Source organism: Sphaeramia orbicularis, chromosome 14, assembly GCF_902148855.1.
Source record: "Sphaeramia orbicularis chromosome 14, fSphaOr1.1, whole genome shotgun sequence".
NCBI lineage: Eukaryota > Metazoa > Chordata > Actinopteri > Kurtiformes > Apogonidae > Sphaeramia > Sphaeramia orbicularis.
The window spans coordinates 11,831,843-11,852,560 of NC_043970.1; the positions used below are offsets into that span (position 1 = coordinate 11,831,843).

Here is a 20,718-nt window from a genome sequence, read left to right on the forward strand (position 1 = left end):
TAAGAAACAACATGGAAGCAACATCATTTCCAAATAATTTACAAGACAAGAAATGCAGACAGGCATCTGTGTGTTCAGGCTGATATCCCACAGCAAAGCTAAATGATCTTTTATCATCATTTCAACAGGCAGAAGTAATTTTGTTAAAAATATTTCTAATGTTAAAAATAAAGACACTCATTTCTACCCACTTTACTCAACTATTCACAATAAGCCAAGACGCATGGCCGCACACTGCAGTATAAATGACATGTTTCTTTAATCTTGCAGAAAGACTTTTCTGTCAAGCAGAGGAAATACACGCCGTCATCTCATTTCTCTTACTCGTTCCCTCTGTTTCTACTCCCCCTCGCTCTCGGAGGAAATGTAGAACTGTATTTCACCCGGTACATGGACTCAGTTGTAACTATAAATGTAAATTCATAGTAGAAAGGGAATACAACTATGCATGCCTCTGAGTTTCTGTTAACTCCCATCTTCTTTAACCCATAAAGACCCAAACAACCACCAGCAGCCAAACGTATCAGCTGATCTAACATGTTTAATGCCTGTTGATCCAATAATCCTATCAAAACATGTAAATAATTGGTGTAAAATGCAGTTTGTCATCTTTTCATGGTCATCAGATATGACCCATTTGGACGTTCAGAGGCACCGTAGTTACCATGGAAACACTGTCATCTTCTACAACATTGATTCATCAGTAAAACCCATAGAGTTTAATCAATGACAGTGGATGAAAATACTTCTTTTTATACAGTTATTGATATATTTGCTGAAAAAAGTTACTGTTTCTTCAGTTTTCTCTGTTTCTGATATAATAACCCTCAACTTTAATCTAAGCTTTTATGAACATCTACATGATAAGTGAATTAAATATAAGAAAATACCTGATTTTCACTGAACAAAATGCAAAGTATAGAGAATAATATTATAATAAATGGTGGTAAATCACTTAATAAAGGTAAACAAGAGGAAAAATCATTTGGGAAATGCCACAAAAGTAGCACTGGGTCCTTATGGGTTAAAGAACAGCTGTAATGTATCCATGTAGTGGGTCCAAAAACCTAAACAAAGCCAGTATTGCTCCCACATGTTACACTGGTTTACAAGAGTCCAGCGGTTTTAAATGGTCGTCTCAAAACAGACGGGACTATTTTTAACACTTCTCACGAGGACCACAGACGTCATGCTGGAGGATCTTTCATAAACAGTGAACTTCATGCTCGTGTCCTTTTTTTTTTGTTCTTTAACCAGATTTGGAGTTAAAATTCCCCTCAGTCAGGTGCATGAGTCAGAAGTAAATCATGTGTGTGAATGTGCAACCATCCTCTTTAAAATGTCAACACTGCATGCAAACTCAGCATTAAAGTCTCATTTCTTTGTGTGTTTATGTAATCACATCAGAGAGAATATCTCCTGAAAGAGTTTCTCACAGGATTTTTGTCTCCTACAGAGTTGTGTTTACATTTCAGAAGGTGCTGCTTGCATAGCTGCAGACGGATACATTTACCTCAGGTTATAGTTCAGTAAAACTATTCCCCAAAACATTCCAGAGATAATCACTATTACAACCGCTTAAAATGCAATGTTGATAAAAATGACAATAAAAACAGACATGTTCCCCACTGAAATTGACTGCACACATGAACATTACAAGTGCAAAACTCCATCAGCAACAGGATAATGTGTAACTGTGACATAGTTCAAAATACACTGAAACCTTTGAGCCCCTCAACCAAAACTTAAACACCACATGACTTTGAAAAGCAAGGATTGACATGTTTGGATACTGTGGTTATGATATCTTAAAGCAAAATGAGTCTGAAGGCAAGTATAAGAGAAAATCCACCCCTGTTCCTCAAATTCATTAAAACACACTGATCACCTCAAAAAACTCTAAGGATAAAGCATGCTACATGCACACCAGTGTTAGGAATTCATCTAAGGCTCATAGTGAGCGCTTTCATGGCATCTGTGATATAATGAGGATGAAGATCAAATCTGTGATAGCTGGTTCATCCTGGTGTAGTCATTTTCTCAGAGCATGTAGCTAAAATTCTATTTGTTTCTTTTGCTGTTTTGTGAAGATATTCTGGTAAAATATTGTAATGGATGTATCTGATCCAGACTTAACTGGGTTCATCTGCTTGTGATTTATGTCAGTGTATTTATACTGATTGACTGATGAGGGTTGTCAGGTCACTGGATGTAATAAATGGTTTGTGCTTTGGGATGTTCACCAGATCCCAGCTTTTAACAATGTGCCTGATGTCCACAACATGATTAAGCTAAGATGGGAACTGACAAAATACTGATCCAGGATCAGGTAAACAGTTTCAAAATCAACATTTATGTTTGACAGTGCCTCATAATTGCAGGGTAGGATACTCAGAGGCCCCCCCTTTCCACATATATTGGTCTCCCTGTTATGTTATGGTGCAGTATCATCTCAGACCAGTTCCACCTTGGAGTTGGGGTAGACAGCGACCACGTCGTAGCCCTCTGGCGGCTGGACACGTGCCTTGGCGTGGGTCTCACAGTATAGATTGTCCTCAATAAAAAAGTAGCCTCTCTGTTTGAGGTTGATGCCGCAGTCATCGCACATGAAGCACTCTGGATGGTAGAGCTTGTCCCTGGCCTTCACGATTGTGCCACTGGTTTGACAGATAGAAGAGAACAGAATGAAAACACAGTTACATTTGTTTGCTTTACTGAGAAAACCTTGAGGCACAGAGGGGGAAAATAGAGATATGTGTGTCAGGAAGTCTGCAGCCTTTCCTCTTTAGTAAATTTTTGTCAATTCTCATCCCTGATAAACAAAGAACTGCTGTGGGAGCAATAGCAAATATTAGCAATGTCAGTGTAAGTGTATGCCATATTAAAATAATTTGACTCCTAAACAGAATTTCTTCAATAAAAAAGTTGAAGCCCCGAAACTCACCAGATCACCAAAGTGCTGCCAAGGTTAATTTCATTTTGTTATTATATAACTTGGTGTTTCAACATGTGGACTAACTGATCCTGACATCGGTTTCTCAGTCGATCGTTTGTGGTGTTGCTGTTTTTATCAAAGGTGTGGCTCCAAAGAGCACACTGACACTTCAGTTCATTGGCAGAAAAGGAACATGTGAAATCATGGTGGCAATGGCTTTTTATTTTTCCATTATGCCTTTTCTTCAGATGTCTATAATGCAGTTTTCTGCCGGTCCACAGCAGTACCCTGCACGTACTCCTGTCTCCTGATACAAATACTAATCCACTAACTGTGGACCTGCCCCTCACACAGCCCCTCTAAATACTCCAAACCATGCCTTTAAATTAGAGTAGCAGGATAAAGTCATGCCCTTTAATGGAACCACTCATCATGAAGATAAATACATGATGCATGATATGAAAATAATGTAAGCAAAGCAAACTGTAAAGCCTTAAACAGCAAAACTGCAGGCTGAACACAGGGAGGTGCCACTACAGATAAGGACATGGCTTTGAACAGGATGCTTTAAAAGGAAGTAAATCATGATACATACAGACTGTTTACTAAACCTTTTATTATCTATGCAAATTGTAAATTATCTTTCCTAATTTGCTTACAGCTATGTAGGCAAGCAGTATTGTAATTTATGAATTAGAGTCTCTGTTGTATTACAAGACCATATTTGCAGGTGAAACACACACCATTAAACACACACCACAGAGCTGAATGGTAAACAGTCTGTTTATTCCGTTGGCCACTGATCAACACTGGTGTATTTCAAAGTTCATTGCTTCACACAGCCACAGTGGCAGTTGTTAAGGGCGTTGCTCATTCATTTCCCAATAAGATTTTCCTTTCTGGAGTGGGAATTTAGGCCAGCTACCACTGAGTCATAAGCCTGTCTTTTTTTTTTTTTAAACCGCTTTTACCATCTAACCACACAACTTGCTGGATAAACTCTTGACACACTGCTCTATACTTCTTTAAAAATCCTGTTAAATGCTTCGAGGTCATAACAGCCTTATTGTGCCCCGTGAGCTCCCACAATGCTCTCTTGTTAATGAAAAAGCGAGAGTCCATGACATCACTACTTACCTGCAGCTGCTTTTATAGAGGGGGGATTACCGGTGCATGTGGTTTCCTTGGCATTAAGTCCGAGTGCATGTGTTTGGTGTATGTTTGTGCAAACACACCTCTGCGAATGTGTGAATGTAACATGCGCGTGAGAGAGGGTGTGGTGAATGGTTTAATCATTAAAATGATGAACGGGGATGGATTTTCCTGAGTTGTTTTCAGGAGGCCTGTTGGTGCAGGTCGACCTCTGTGAGTTAACCTCTTTGTTACGGAGTCAGGAAAGGCCTTGACTCACCTCAGACAGTTCAGATGTTGAATCTTAACGACCACAGGCGCAGCGATAAAGCAAGACCATGAAATACCATTTCCAGATGGTGATTAAGTGAGTTTTCACAGCACACCTAGGAATAAATTTTTTATATTTCAAATTTTACACTCACCCTATTTTTGGTAGTCTGTAATCACAGACCACATTAACCATTATTTTTATGATGTTAGATTATATGTTTTTGTACCCGCATTCTTATATTAAATTGCATATTCTGCATTACGAAAGAATAATTGTCCTTTTTCATTCTGTGTATAAAATAAACATTGTGGATGCCATGTAGGGTGTCTGTTTATAATATTTGTCCAAGACCTAAAAAAAATGAATTACAACCTTGTTATATGTGATTGCTGATTGATTAAAGGTGCACTGTAGAAGGTCTGTACATGCTCATGTGCTGGCATGTACTTTAAACTGGAGTCTGCCTTGAGCTGGCATTGGTTGTTTGTTGACATTAGCTAACTCAAGCTAACAACAGGTTTGGTTACGATAACAGTCACAATATACAGATTTTTCCTTATATTCAAATTCATCACTGCCTTTTTCTGCTCCAGTTTTAAAGCTGCATCAAAACACGTCCAGCACAATACAAACTCCAACACAAAGTTCATGTGCACATGCAAATGTAAAATAAACCTTATTGAATGACATAATTATGTATTTGAGTACATAATTGCAGTCTCTGGGAGTCTCTCAATCACACATTGATGACACTGCTCTTATTTTCACCATAATATCTGATGAAAATCTATCTGATGTGATTCATAATGTGAAATCATGTTTATAGATGTGACATGTTTTATTTGTATTCTGCTTAGTGTATATTCAACTGTAAGTAACATTCAGTGTTAACTTTAGTAAAGGGGATATGATGCCATGTCCTCATGGCCTGGGCCATTCCATTGAATAAAATACACATTTCTCTGAACCTGTACATCATTGTAACATTTTCTATAATAATAAAAATGGATTAGATTTATATAGTGCTTTCTATTAACACATACTCAAAGTGTGTACAATGGATCCATTATTCATTTGCTCTCATATTCACTCTCTGGTGGTGGTAAACTGGTGGGGCAGGCTGACGAAAGCGTGGCTGCCAGTACACACCAATGGTCCCTCCGACCACCACCAAACATCCACATGCAATCCTACATTAGAGGTAAGGTGGGTGAAGTGCCCACTTCTTCACTTCTTGACCAAGGACAGAACAGCACATGACAAGGTCCGAGCGGCATTGGAACCGCCAACCCTTCAGTTATTGGATGACCCACTCTAACTCCTGAGACACGGCCGCCCCATTTTCTACAATGTAAGTGCACAGGTAATATAGAATGTTTGTCTATATGTATTATAGCAATTGCAAAAGCAACATAACCCCACCCTCTGGGGCAGGCGGGGGTATAAACACCCAGATTACATGAGTGGTGTAATGTAACTGTCCCAGAGATGAAAGCTTTGGCTTTAGCTAAAAAGCTAAAACTTACTACATTTTACTGTCTACTAATGTTTTAGTTAATTTATTTTAAGGTTAAGATGATAAAAAACAAACAAAACACACACACAAAACTTTTATATAAGTATGTTCAAAGTTCCGTTTTACTAAAAGTTACACAGTCCAATATGGCTGCCGCCCTGTGACATCACAATATGCAAATTAGATGAGTAAATTTACTCCTGTCATAAACTTTGGGTCATATCCAATATGTTTCTCATTTACAGTACACCTTTAACCACTTCCAAGCTACAGTTGTTTGAATTCCTGATATCAAAATTCTTTTTTTTTTAAATACGGCACAAAAAAGGATTAATCTGTGTTTTCTTTAATAATTATGAAAGCAGACTCAAACTACGATCGCAAAATTGTTCACAGTAATTGCAACATGTCCTTCTCACCAAACTGCCCATCCTTATTTTACAGTTTTCAGTGTGAACTAGTACAATACTTACACAATGCCATTGCAGCAGCGTGTGCACTGGGGTAGCTTCTGAAGACCAGACATGGGGCTGGGGATAGGGCTTCCCAGCTTGGGGATTGGAGACCGGACCGGGGACTTTAAATTTCTCATTCTCTCTGTTGGAGACATACCTAGAAATAACAAAATAACCACAGGATAAACATCAGTGCTATGGAAACCTTTCCTTAAAACATCCATCCAGAGACCAGATCCTGAAAACAAAATGTGAAGTTGATAACCTCACAAATCCATGATTTTAGAGTGTTGACATAATGCGAACAGCTTCTCAGTGGGCCTCTCTGAGCCCTAAGAAATATTTATGTGTTTCTATATGTGTGTGTGTGTGTGTGTGTGTGTGTGTATGTGTGTGTGTATATGTGTGTGCCTGCAGAGGGTCAGTTGTTTCAAAGAAATCTAGAAATTTCAGGGGAAAATCTTCGTTGGTTTGCGACAGTGTGTCTTTCCACTCTTCACAGGAAGCCCTTTGAATTCCAGGTAGTAGTTGTCAGCTTCTATAAACTGGTAAGTCGTACAAAGATAGATTAACATTTCCCAAAATACCTCTAAAGGAGACTCCAGGGACCACTTTCTATATCCCAGTGAGCTATTTCTCACTATTCCTCACAGATGTGTGCTGCATTTCTGTCCATAAGGGCATGTAACAGGTAGTCACATGAGGCACAGTTATAACAGCCATATAACAGAATCCTACTAAAAGACACTTAGTCCATGAACTTGCACTGCCATTTATTTATTTATTTTTTTAAGTGATCTTGCATGTTCTTATGAATGCTTGCACACTCATCTGGAACATTTCTGAAGGACAAATTATTCAGGATGAATGTCAATTTCATCTTTATTATTTCTACTGATGCTCTTGTCCATCAGAAACTCAACAATGACTGTAAGTAAGAAAGACCTGAGGTAAACACCCCACAGAGGAGTCTTCATTTGGATACTTGTTGAATATTTGGATGCATACTATTAAGATTTTTTGTGTTATTTGTGTGTGTTTTGTGAATGTTTTCAAGGACAGAAATGTGCGGCTTACGTTTTCTATTTGACAGCTGTCAGCCAGTCAAATAACATTGAAAATATACCACTCCTGTGTTAAAATATCAGGTGAAACCATCTGGCCATGAGTCCTGTGTCGAAATTTTCTATGAAACCACTTTTAACCTATTTCAATTAATTCACATTTCAAATGTATTAACAATATATTTGAACTGTATTCTAAAACTAATTGTATTATCACAAAATTCACCAAAATATTATTTTGATGTTAGGTGTACAAGTTAGTGTCATAGATTAAATATAATATAAACATTTGGATATTTAATTTTTTTGTACTGGTTTGTTGTAAATCCTTATGCCATTAGCCCGTCAACATCTGCATATAAAATGAACACACTACAGCAGTGAAAAGTAAGATAAGATAAGATAAGATAAGATAAGATAAGATAAGACTTCATTTATCCCACCATGGGGAAATTTCACAGTTAAAAGCAGCAACATAATAAATTTGGTATTTATATATTTACATATTTACATTGTATTTGGATAATCTTTGTTGCACATCATTCCCTTATTTCCTCTCTATTGTCCATTTTATAACTGAAGTGGAAAAACATCATAATGTCAAGTCAAACAATGACAACATTGCCATCTTCTTTCACCTATTTTTTAATTTTTTAATTTCAGTAAAACAGCAGCCAACTTCTGCGCTGGTCCACACTCATACATGCCAGTGGCCTCTATCATGTGTTGGTGTTAAGAATAATGTCAGTAAATGTAAAATCCACATTTCTGTTCAGCCTTGTTACCTTCACAAACAGGATGCTTCCACTTGTTCTGTTCCTCAGCCTCCTCATTACTACATGCATTTGTCTACAAGAGGTTTATGCTTTTCCTTCCAAACATTACAAAATACAACTCAATATTATGCAATACAAAAGTGCAGTATGAAGTGTTCAAACTATTCAGTTGGATGTTTTTGTTGTTCACAGTTATGTTACTAAGGTTGAGTGATTTATGTTGTAATGATGTCTTCCTGTAAAAACACTGCTGTGAAGTTTGTTTGTTTTTTTCAACTTTCTTTCTCCATTCCCTCTCATTGACCCCTGTAATCCTCCCAGTCCTTCCTTTGTCCTTTATTCAAGTGTCTGTGGTGCCATTTCCTTGCACAAATGCATCAGTCAGCCTTAGTCAGAGAAGCAAAACATTTCATGTAACAGATTTAGACCAGAGTCATGACACTTTAAGGCTAAAATCACACATTATCTATGAAAACTGTCCAGACAAATGTGATGATATTTTTCCTGTTTCTCATCTGTCTATTTAAAGGGAAAACATTATATCTACTTTAAAAATGACACTATCTTGTCTTTACATTTTTTTAGATTAGCATTCCTACTGTTTATTTAAGTTTTATTATATAATACATTTTTTTCTATTATGACCAATTTTTTTTATCACAAGGACAAAAAAGAAAACAGGAAAATGAGTAAATAATTACAAAAATAATCACACTGATAGCAGTAATGAAAATAATCATTAGCATTCCTACTGTTTATTTAAGTTTTTATTATATAATACATTTTTTTCTATTATGACCAATTTTTTTTATCACAAGGACAAAAAAGAAAACAGGAAAATGAGTAAATAATTACAAAAATAATCACACTGATAGCAGTAATGACAATAATCATCATCAAATACCAGGACTGAAAGTCTCTTTCCTAAAAAAACAGTGAAAGTCCATCATGACGTTATTTCTGCGTGACTACAATACAAGAAAAAGGGCAAACTTTACAGCAGATTCCTGGCTGCTCCAGGCCTTGTCAGTGTGACACAGCCCTGAACTGCTGAGTTAATAATAATAATAATAATAATAACAATAATAATAATAATAATAACAATAATAATAATAATAATAATAATAATAATAATAATAATAATAATAATAATAATAATAATAATAATTATTATTATTATTATTATTATTACAATAAGGCCAACAGAACCATAGTCCAGTTACCTTGAGCATCTGTCATGTGACTGTCCTGTCCTGCCACCAGCAGTCAGACCCTGACTTCTCTACGGTCTATTTCACCGCTGACATTGGCTGACTGTGTTATTTCTGGGATTAATGTCTCTGCTTCCTGACGTCGGTTTCACATGTAAAACCTTTTACGTGCAGCCTTTGTCATTTTTCCACACAGGAAAGGATTGACTATTAAGTCTTCAATCAGACCACATTCAGAAACAGAAAGCTGAATTAATGACTGTTTGTTTAGCCTTGTGTCTAAACTTTCCAAAAGCCAGGCTACTTAAGCCCTGTGTGTTTTGTTGCCAAATGCAGACAAACAAAGCAATGCCCTTGACAGACAGTGACAACTTGGCCACATATCTCATTCTCGAAACAATGGGTGTCTTAATCTGTGACTAATATCAACCAGACGTACAGTGAAATTTTTGCAGTGACACACACTAGCGCTTCATGCTAACATAAATGCAGCGTCAGAAAATTGAAGGCTAAGGGGATCACAATGTGGAAAAATAAATAAATAAATAGCTGCAATAATTGTTTACGAAGGGTTTTATCAAGACAGTGTGACATGAAAGATGTGAATAGTAGTCAGAATGTTCATCTGAAATGTAGTGGAAAGACAAATGATTAATCTGGAGCCACAAATACAGTCGAAACATTTGGTAAATGATGAATGAATTACACTAAATAAGCATCAAACCAAATATTTATGTCAAATCCTTCAGTGTTACTTTATTCTTGCTCTGTATGGTTTCAAATACGGGCTGATAATTAAGTGAAAAGTTCTCTTGACATACAGAATTTAATTAGTCTATGGTGCATTTAAAGAGAAGCATGACATTAAATCATTAAAATGCTTATCAGCCTCACTTCTCTTATCTAAGCTGTGGTCAAATCACACTGTTTCAATTAAATTTAGCGTTAGTTTTGTTGAAAAAACCCATTTCACTCCACATATGGTTCTCATGACAAAGTAACAGATCTAACTGCATTTGAACATTCCAAGTTTACATGTTACAATCCAGCAGGTAATCAATAATCGGACAAGTGTTATACTGTGAAAGTATAACATTTCCTTCTCTGTGTGGAGCTGTGATGCTGATGGATGTCTTAGTTCACTGTGAGAGAACAGCCTGCTTCCCTCCAGAGCGCCTTCTACGCACTGCAACAGGGTTTTGTGGCAAATGTTCATCATGTTGTGACGACAGCTGTCTGCTAAAAAATATCTCTTGCTAGCTGCTGGGAATAAACAACCCACTGCACACTCATTCAGTGCAAAACACAGAAGGGTAGTTTTTCTGAATTTGCTGTAGAAAAACAACCCCGAGGAGATGGGAAATGGAGGGGGCTTCATGGAGGTCAATGGTATTCTGTTTATTTCTCCACTTAAGAATCCATACACTCCCATCATGCCTCCTGTGTCCACTGTCCTTACATTTTCAGTGCTTCACAGTTCATTATGTTAAATGTACTCATTCTTGTGCACTTTTATGAAGTTTGTGAGTATGTATTGTGCTGGAAGCCAGTCGTTTGTTGATGTTAGCTTCCTCTATGTCTAAAATAACTGTAACTGTATAACTGTAGCTAATGGGGCAAAGTGTTTCCTCTGTCAAGAAGTTGAAAAAAGGACTGGATTTTCCTGGAAAAACTAACCCATGTACTCCACATAGAAATCAGTGATCAGGCATCTCTCTCTCTCTCTCTCTCTCTCTCTCTCTCTCTCTCTCTCTCTATCTATCGATCTATCTATCTATCTAGAGAGACAAAATGTGGGGTGCAAAGGCAACAGTGGTCCAGGTAGTGATCAGGGCACTAGGGGCAGTGATCCCCAAGCTGAGAGGATGGCTCCAGCAGATACCAGGCAGAACATCAGAGATCTCTGACCAAAAGAGCGCAGTCCTAGGAACAGCTGAGATCCTGTGCAAGAACCCTCAGGCTCCCAGGCCTCTGGTAGAGGACCTGAGTCTGAAGGGGAGACCGCCCAGGTGGGCATGAAAAAGTTAAAAAAAAACAAAAACAAAAAAACAAAAAAAAAAAAAACAAAAAAACAAAAAAAAAAAACAAAAAAAAAAAAACAAACAAACAAACAAACAAAAAAAAAAAATATATATATATAGCAGCATAGATCATGTTGGAATTAGGGTAACAGTGACATTTAAAATTGAGTTGGCTAATGTCAACATTAGCTCCTGGACAAAACAGACTTTTACACAAAAATACATTTACATCATATTGAGTGTAACATATAAAAAAATAAGCGGAAAAAGTAACCTTGACTGGGGTCTGCTCCAGGTTTGTGCCTGTTAAAAGGATGTTTTTCCTCACCACTGTCGCCAAGTGTTTGCTCCTGGAGGATTCTGTTGGTGTCTGTGATTTGGCCTAAGAGTCTAGATCAACCAGCTCTAAATGTAAAGTGTTATGAGATAACTTGAGATATGAGATGTGGCATTATATAAATTAAATCTGGTTGATTGAACCTGGCTATTTTTCTGTTTCCAATCCTTATGTTCCTACAGCTAAAAGGCAGTCGGCTCTGGCTTCTTTATGTGTTCTCTGAATGTGAGTACAGATATTTTCTAAAATAGCCTCCTCTTTCAGGGTGAAGGATTAAATCTCCTGTGCAGGGTTAGCTGGACTCTTTATGTCCTAAACTATTCTGCTGACTGAAATTTAAATGTGTGTTTCTTGTACAGACGGTATGTGATTTATCAGCAAACTGTAATGAGTTAACCAATACCAAATGTTTTTTTAAGTACCTTTCTATCATGTATCCAGCTGTGAAAATGCTCCTGAACATCCACTCAACACTAGTATTTAAGTCACTCCACCCTTCACCATTCAGACTGTGATCCTCCTATGGAATTCTGGGTAAACTGACACTCTTGTTTGCTTTAACTTTAAAGCCCCTGAAAGTCAACATGGTCTCTATAGGGGTCTGCACCTTCAAAAGAGACCAACTGTGGTGGTTTTAAAAGCCTGACAGCAAGGTATGCATTAAATAACAGTGTGACTGGACTTTAACTTTAAGAACTGGATGTGGTTTTATTAATGATTTTATGTGTTTTATGTTCATTGTTTTTTACTGGCTTTAGCAACAGCTGAGGAAGGAATTCCCACTCTCACCCTGATTAAATGACACTGCCAGACGTCAACACAGAGACAGGTAGCATTTAGTATGATCCCTAAGTAAACCTGAGGTGTCTCCCTGTTTCATCGAGGGGTTAGTCTGTCAGTCAACCTGACAGTCTATCACACTGAAAACCCACTGAATGAACACATCGGCTCCCCCTTTAATCTCTTAAATCCATCAGCAGTGGTACATTCTCCCTCTTCAACCTGGTTGATTTGTCATCACCTTCTGTGGGGCTGTTCCTCTTTAGCACTCCTGTTTTTTTTTTTTTTTTTGTTTTGGCTTTAAAATCCTGTAGGTGATATTGAAGTTGCTTAATGAAAAAGGCAACATGGCTGAATTCCAAGCCACAAAGCAGGAGCATCCAGCTCTGGAGGTAAATCAATCAGTACTGAGACATTTTCATTCCTATGTGTCAATCCGATTCCTATCCATCTTATTCTAATGAACATCTTCGTTATTACTTAATTAAATACACTATATGCAGTCTGTAATTTCTGCCACAAGGAGACTATCAATTAAAAATAACAACAAATAGTGTAGCTTTATGACATCCTGAGGTAGCGTGGTAGGTGTTCCATAATGTTTAATTTGTCAAAGGCTTTATTTTAACTACACTTAGTGACATATATTCAAATCATGTTATTGCATGCCAAAATATATTTGAAATAGATGCTAATAATATTACATGCAAAGTTGGTGTTAAACGAGTCAACTTATCTAATGGAACACTTGCAATTGAAATTACATTGCTGTAAACATTCACTTCGTAGCTTGCATTATGACTGGATGCACATTATTGAACATATTAAAATATATGAGCAAATTAGTTTTACACTGGATTACTGTGTTGCAAAAATGGTATGCAAATAATTCTAAAATATGCAGTGTGAAATTAAATACTGTTGGACTACTGTTACTAAGTATAATCCTGTGACATTGTATGTCTTCCACCCATTAGGGATTGTACCTAATGTTCCTTTGTACATGTGTTATGATGTCAGTGACAGATGCCTGAATACAAGTGGATATGAAAGTACTGGAAGATTCTGAACATTGTTCGAAATATCTGATACAATGCAAGCACGCAAACAACCAAAGTATATAATATGGGCCTATTGGTCTTAGGTATTTCAATATTGAAATGTGACTTATTTTAGCTTTACGTGGCCTGAAATATAAGATAATCATTTGTACTGTCTGTACTCTTATGTAAATATGTATATAGTCTATAGTGTTTTATACCTTACTACTGTAATTACTATGTTTATATTGTTTGTCTTTTACACTATCTTTTTGCATGCTGAGTTTTTCTTGCACTTTATTCTGTTGCTGCCTTGACTGGTGAATTTCCCCATTGGGGGATTAACTAAATCTCATCTAATGTAATGTAATCTAATAAAATAGGCCCCAGAGTTTGTTACCTCCACCTGGAGGTATTGTGATCGCTTTGCTTTGTGTGCGTGCGTGCGTGTTTGTTTGTTTGTTTGTTTGTTAGTAAGACAACTCAAAAAATTATGGACAGATTTTCATGGCACAAGGAAGAAATGATTAAATTTTGGTGGTGATCGGGGGGGGGGCAAATCTCTCTTGGCAGAGGTCTGCGCTCTCTGAGTGTTTTTCTTGTTTTTGTTTTGTTTTTTTCAAAAAATATTCCATTTTGCTGTCTGCGTGGGTTCTCTCTGGGTACCCCAGCTTCCTCCCACCATCCAAAGACATGCACTGGTAGGTTAATTGGTTAAAATAAATTGTCCAGGGTTACCCTGCCTTCGCTGATAAGTAGCTGGGATAGGCTCCAGCAACCCTCGTGACTCTAGTGAGGATGAAGCAGGTTCAGAAGATGAATGAATGAATGAATATTCCATTTTGATATTAGGATTTCAAAAAGCTTTCTGTTTCATTCAGTTATGTTGCTTGTCGCAATATTGCAACTTAGGTGCTTAAAGGGTTAATATTTTTAAGCTAATGCTGCATGTATTCCCTCTTCTTCACTGCACTTACACAGCTGAAATGTAAAGCTTACAGAGAGTATATATGCTGACTGACCCTATAGATTCTTGGTTTTACTCTTTCATTCCAAAGAATCCTGACTAAAACATTAATCACTGACTATCCCTGCTAACAGGTCATAAGCCCACTTCTTGGCGGTCCAGCCTATTTCTGCCTGAACACACGAATTATAGTTATGACTTTCACAACTTTGTCCTGTTATAGTGGCAAACATGAAACCTGAAAAAGGAGGTTTTAGTTCTGAGGATTATCCCCGCTGCCCTCCTCTGCCGATGTCAACATCACATGACTCCTCCTCAAAAGCAGGAATGCTGAGCGGTCAGAAGGCAGACAGGAAAACCATATTTCTCACTTTATTGTTCTCTGTGAAGTTGTTTTTGCAGTAAATTGTCTTACCAAAACTTCCCTCCCCTGTTCATCTATGTATGAGCTATTTAAAGCCCTTCATCTTTCTCCTACTGCTGCCTCAGTCTCTAGTTTTCTTCCTATGTGCTGCATTCACTTCCCTCTCCATACGCTATCCGCACTGTCTCTGTCCTTCTATAAAAGGAAAACTATTCCACTGAGAGAGAGAGAGAAGCTTAAAACAGAAAGGTGGAGTAGGTCTGAACAAAGCAAGATGTTCCTTTGGCTTGAATCACAGAGGGGGGAAATATTTACTTTGCAATCATATGTGTACAAACAAACTGTATTTACAGTACAACTGTGGGGAATTACACTATGCAGGTGCTTCTATGCTGTGACTGTGTACCAGTTTATTTCAGGTCAACAGTGTTGGTTATTTCACAATCTGCTGACACTGAAGGAAGTAAAAAATGTTTTCAGAATTTTTTAACAAAATGGGATAAGAATTTTTCTGAATGTTGGGGAGTGGGTGGACCACCAACAAAATCAGACCCTTATTTTTTCATGTGATTGTTTTGTAAAGCAATGTGAAATGGCAGCAATGAACCTACTAATCATCTAGACGCCAACGACGAACTTAGTCAGCAACTATTTTGATAATTGATTTTCGCTTTGAGAAATCTTTTAAGAAAATAAAGTTAAGAAGTATCTGGTTCTGCCTCCGTGAATGTGAATGTCCTCACTGACAATAATTTATTTGGACTATCAACCAAAGATTACATTTGAGGCCGCAGTCTTTGGCTTTGGGACGCACTTTTTTTGTGTATTTTCTGACATTTCATAGACTAAACAATTAACATAATACTCTAAAAAAAAACGCACAATGAAAACAACTCAAAAATATAACCTTGCCTTGCTTTAATGTTTGCCATCATACCCTAAATCACCTTCCTAAAATAACTGCCTAGATCTTTTATTTTTGTATTTTTTAGGAAACACAAAAAACTCAATGAGAAATTGAGTATTTGATGATTTCAGAAAAATAAAAACCTATTTGTGTCAAAAACTGACGTAGGCAATTATTTTAGGAAGGTGACAATATTAAACTGACTAATGCTTATTTTCAATGTGAAAGTACAATGAGCATAAAAGTAGGAAAGTAAAGGTTGTTTTCTCATTCTTGTCATGTTTTTCACATGTAAACATTTGTACAGAACTCCTTACCTCCATCCTCAGCCTCCAGGATTCCCTGAAGGTATTTGAAGGAACCAGACTGTTTGGGTTCAGAGACTGGCTCCTCATAGTCCTGCAGCATCCTGTAGACATCTGACTGTGGGTCGAACCCGTTACGGCCTCCGGGGGAGTGTACAGGCGGCTCTGGGCTGGAAAAAAAAGGGTAGACAAGACACAGCCTTAGTGCAACAAAATCTGGTTAAGGTTCAGTAAAAAAAAATCAATAAAAAGTTACTTGTGATAGAGTTAGTATAAATGTACAAACATAGGGGTAATGTTATTTTTCTGGTATCTGTGCCTCTGTGCTGTTTCTGTTCACCAGGTGCTGTCATGATGTGACATTTGACCGAACGGGGGAAACAAAGCAGCTGAGGTAGTCTAAACAAAAGATACAAGCACAGACGAGCGTAGCCAGACCACCAAGAACACAAAAGAAAGAAAACTTGCTAGAAACATAACTGGCCGGAAAACAAACAAAATCTGAAGACCATTTTGTTGTCTACACTTTACATTATACAGAGAGCATCTCTTCGTTTAGTTTCTTTTTTTCAGAAAAACGCAAGAGTTTGAAAAAAATACAGAAAACATGTGCTTCCACTTTAATGAGAGTCGTAATCACTACAGTTGTGCATGTTCATCCATCCATCAAGTTATTCCCTGACCTAACAGGAAGGATTCTGCTCATTTACAGCATTTAAACCTCTGGGAGATGAGCAGGACTGCTGACAGATGTGTTCAGACCATGTCCCACTAAACTGTATGTTGGTCTCCAGATTCCCCTTCAGGAGGCTTCACTTCAGCTTGAATTTGAGTGAGCATGAGAGAGAATCTGTCTAGAAGAGAGAAAGCTGAGCCAGTGAAAGCCAAACTGACAGAGATAGACATTGTGAAATGGAGTGTTTAAGGGAAAGTGAGTGACAGTGGGCAACAAGCGGTGTTAAAGCTGTGTCTTTGTGTGTGTCTATAATTGTGTGTGTGGGCCCTGTAAGGATTAACAGTTGAGTCCAGAGGAACTTCGAGAGTGCTGGAGAGGATGTACACAGGGAGACTAAACACATTTATTACCCGCTTGAGGGGATACACAACAACAAATAGCTTTTCCAGACCGCATGGCCATCTGCACAGGTGTGTTACAGAGATCCTCAGCGTGTCTGTGTGTGAGGTTCTGTCTGTTAGTGTCTTCATTGAGCATAAAATATTTACATGTGCAGATGTAAACTACTAAAATACACTGTAGGTGTCTTTTTACATAAAACCAGGTGAAGCTTTTAAAAATAGGACCAATGTCCCTGTATCTCACAGGCATTTTCTATGAAGAATCAATACAAAGTTGAATTTATGAGGTTGTCAGGTTCTGTTCTATGTTAGAGTCCTGTGGTCTGGATGCAAGAGATCAACCTCCCAATAGAAGTGGGTGGTACTTTCACTGGAGGATAACTTAAATCAAATTAAAATTATATAAATCAAAGTCCATATAGTACTTCCTATCAGTGCTCAATAGTAGGGGTGTAAGAAAATATCGGTTCAGCAGTATATCGCGATATTTCATTTCAGAATACTGTATCTATATTAAAAAGTACTGTATCAACATTTTTAGGTATTTATTCAAATGCAGATATTGTGGAGGTTAATTTTTGTTTTTTTGTTTTTCTTTTTTGTTTATATTTTGTTTATTATTATTTAACACTCTTTTATTAAATAATGGTAGTTCCTTTTTTGGGATTGCACAAAAATAATGTAATGATGTTAGTTATGAACTAATAGAATATGAACATTTGAACAGGATCTTAAACTGTAAGGTCTGTAAAACATAATTTAAGTTTTAAAACAGGAAAGTTTTGTAATATAGCATTAGATCCTGTTCTGATCATATAAAAATGTGTTTAGTATGTGTGCATATTTCTAGTGCATAATCATTAAAAAAAAAATTTAAATAATCAAAAATAATAAAATAAACTAGAAGCACTCGGAGAGCGCAGACCTCCGCCAAGGCTGATCAGTGGGCCCCCCCGTGGGCCCCCCCACCCCTGATCACCCCCAAAAGTTAATCATTTCTTCCTTATCCCATTTCCAACAAACCCTGAAAATTTCATCAAAATCTGTCCATAACTTTTTGAGTTATGTTGCACACTAATGGACAGACAAACAAACAGACAGACAAACAAACCCTGGCAAAAACATAACCTCCTTGGCGGAGGTAATAATAAAATTAAATAATCATTTAAAAAAAAAGAAACAAACAAAAAAATTGCGTTTTTAACAGTGTCATGATATATTGTGATATATTGCATCATGATCCTAGTATTGTGATTTGTATCCTATCACCAGATTCTTGCTAATACACACCCCTACTCATTAGTAACTATATTGAAATTAGAGCCTGACCGATTAATTGGCCGATTATAGCGTATCACTGATTAATCAACATCGGCCAATATGTAACCGATTTATTAACTTCTTTGCTGCTGAGATTCTGTCCCTCGCTGCTCCTGTGTGTGTGTGTGCTGCCCGGAGAGTTAGAGGAATAGTAAAGCATGTCAGTTTCACTTTCACTTCTGCTCGGACAATCATGCTACCCCCCCCACAGTCTTGTTAATACAACACCTTAACTACATTTCTCAGGAAAAATGTTGTCCGTTTTATTCAACAAACAGATGCTCAGAAAGTCCAAAAACCTACTGAGCTGTCAATCAATGCCCATATGGAATATATCAAAACCATCTTTTAGTACTAAAATCTTGAGAAACTGAGACATTTTTACAAATGGACTATTAGTACACTTATTAGAACACAGGTGTCAAACATACAGCCCATGGGCCAAAACAGGCCCGCCAAAGGGTCTAATCTGGCCCGTGGGATAAATCTGTGAAATATAAAAATTACTGAAGAAATTAACAATCAATGATGTTAAAATCATTTCAGTTCAGGACCAGTAAAATACTATCATAATGACAACCCCAAATTTTTCTCTTTGTTTTAAGGTAAAAAAGTTAAATTACATGAAAATGTTTACATTTTCAAGTTACTTTTTTTTTTTTTTTACAAAAAATTTTAATATCCCGAACAAGTATGAGCAACCTTCAATGTCTTAGGAGAAGTAAGTGCAGTCTTGACATTATTCTGTTATATTTTATATGTTTTGTGGATTTGTAGGTCCACTGTGATCTGTAAGTTGTAATGTACATGTGTAAATGATAAAATATGGCAAAATATTGTTAAAATTGCACTGATTTTTCTTAAGACATTTCAGATTGTTCACATTACTCAGATTTTTAAGGTAACTTTGTAGATGTAAACCTTTTCATAATGGCATTTTACTTTTTTCATTGTTTTTGTTTTACTGGTATGGAGCCTGCCTCCATACTGTAGGCTCCAGAGTTGTTCCGTGTGTGCACCTACATGCAGCACAACCCTGGTCCTCTCACCTGTGTGTGGCGCTGAGGCTGAGGCCTCCCATCTTGCTTGGCAGACATCTGTCTCCATTGCTGCCGTTATGTGAGTAAAGTCCTGCAGGGTTGTTGTACTGGTTGTTGTGTCCAGTGCCGTTTCCATACCCATAGCTGTGGCCGTTGTTGGGCTTGGGGTGTCCGTTGTTCAGGTGAGTGGACTGTGGAGTTTGTGGTGACGGAGGCTCTGGAGTGTACGAAGGCTTACGGCTGTAACCTGTATATCCACTGGTGATGGGACGGAAGTTCTACAACAGAAGAGAGGGATGTACTTCAGCCACAGGACATAAACAAGATGGTGAAATATACAAGAAAATGGATGCACTGGTAAAAAAGAAAGGGTATGTTTCATTAAAAGAAAATCACTAATCTCTTTTACGGAGAACATTGGTAATGGAGTCATTATTGGATGTACCGTCATGTTTTGGGTTTGGAAATGAAAGTGAAAAGAGAAAAGCAAGCCCAGTGGTGTTCTGGATAGAAAACCACAATTCTTCAAAGGCAAAAAAGGGTGGTTTTTACCCAGTGAGGCTTTGTAGCAGTGAGGCTTAAGAGCAAAGCTTTTTCCACTTCATTTCTGCTTTTCCCTCTTAATAGTAAGGCCTATTAAGAAGGAGTTTGCATTGGATTTCCTGCAGATGTTTCTGTCAAAACAAATTACTTGCCTGGTGTAAATATTGAAAAGTGCGTTTTTCTTTCATACTTATTCTTTTATAAACCAAATACTTAAAAGTCGCTGACAGAGCTAAGATACTGAAAAATATTAAATTATTGTATTTTTGACATGCTGCAGCAGGCTTTTTGCATTCCTGCCACATCGTCAGTCTTCTGCAGGGCTAATGCAGGACAGATGCCCAGACACCTACATTTAAACCACTGTATACTTAGAGTGAGTGTGTTTATGCTGAGGTCTACGCCCTTTTCATGCATTTGCACCAGCACCACAGTGATGTCACAGAGCCTCTTAGTGTTTACTCCTGCAGACAGAGCTATCAGTGCACTGCAGAGATAAAGCTGACTGCCAGCCTGGCTCAACTGAGACTGAGTTTTACAGATGAAGGTTTATTACATGATGTCACCACCTCTGATAGTGTTTCAGTGCTTTGAATTTTAAAGATAATCAGCAGTTTTGAGCGACTAAACACGGCTGAACATTATCATAGCTTTA

At 37.4% G+C, this 20,718-nt stretch overlaps 1 protein-coding gene across 1 annotated transcript in view; it reads right to left on the reverse strand.

Moving 5' to 3' along the window:
* Positions 1 to 1,207: 1,207 nt before the first annotated feature.
* Positions 1,208 to 20,718, reverse strand: part of pdlim4 (PDZ and LIM domain 4) — a 62,859-nt gene continuing 43,348 nt past the window's right edge. Inside the window, exons 4-7 of the mRNA XM_030153352.1 lie at positions 19,530 to 19,798; positions 16,096 to 16,253; positions 6,330 to 6,468; positions 1,208 to 2,657 (exon numbers count right to left, since the gene is read on the reverse strand). Coding sequence (XP_030009212.1) covers positions 2,453 to 2,657; positions 6,330 to 6,468; positions 16,096 to 16,253; positions 19,530 to 19,798 — 771 coding nt within the window. The 3' untranslated portion in view covers positions 1,208 to 2,452. The remainder of the gene's footprint in view (positions 2,658 to 6,329; positions 6,469 to 16,095; positions 16,254 to 19,529; positions 19,799 to 20,718) is intronic.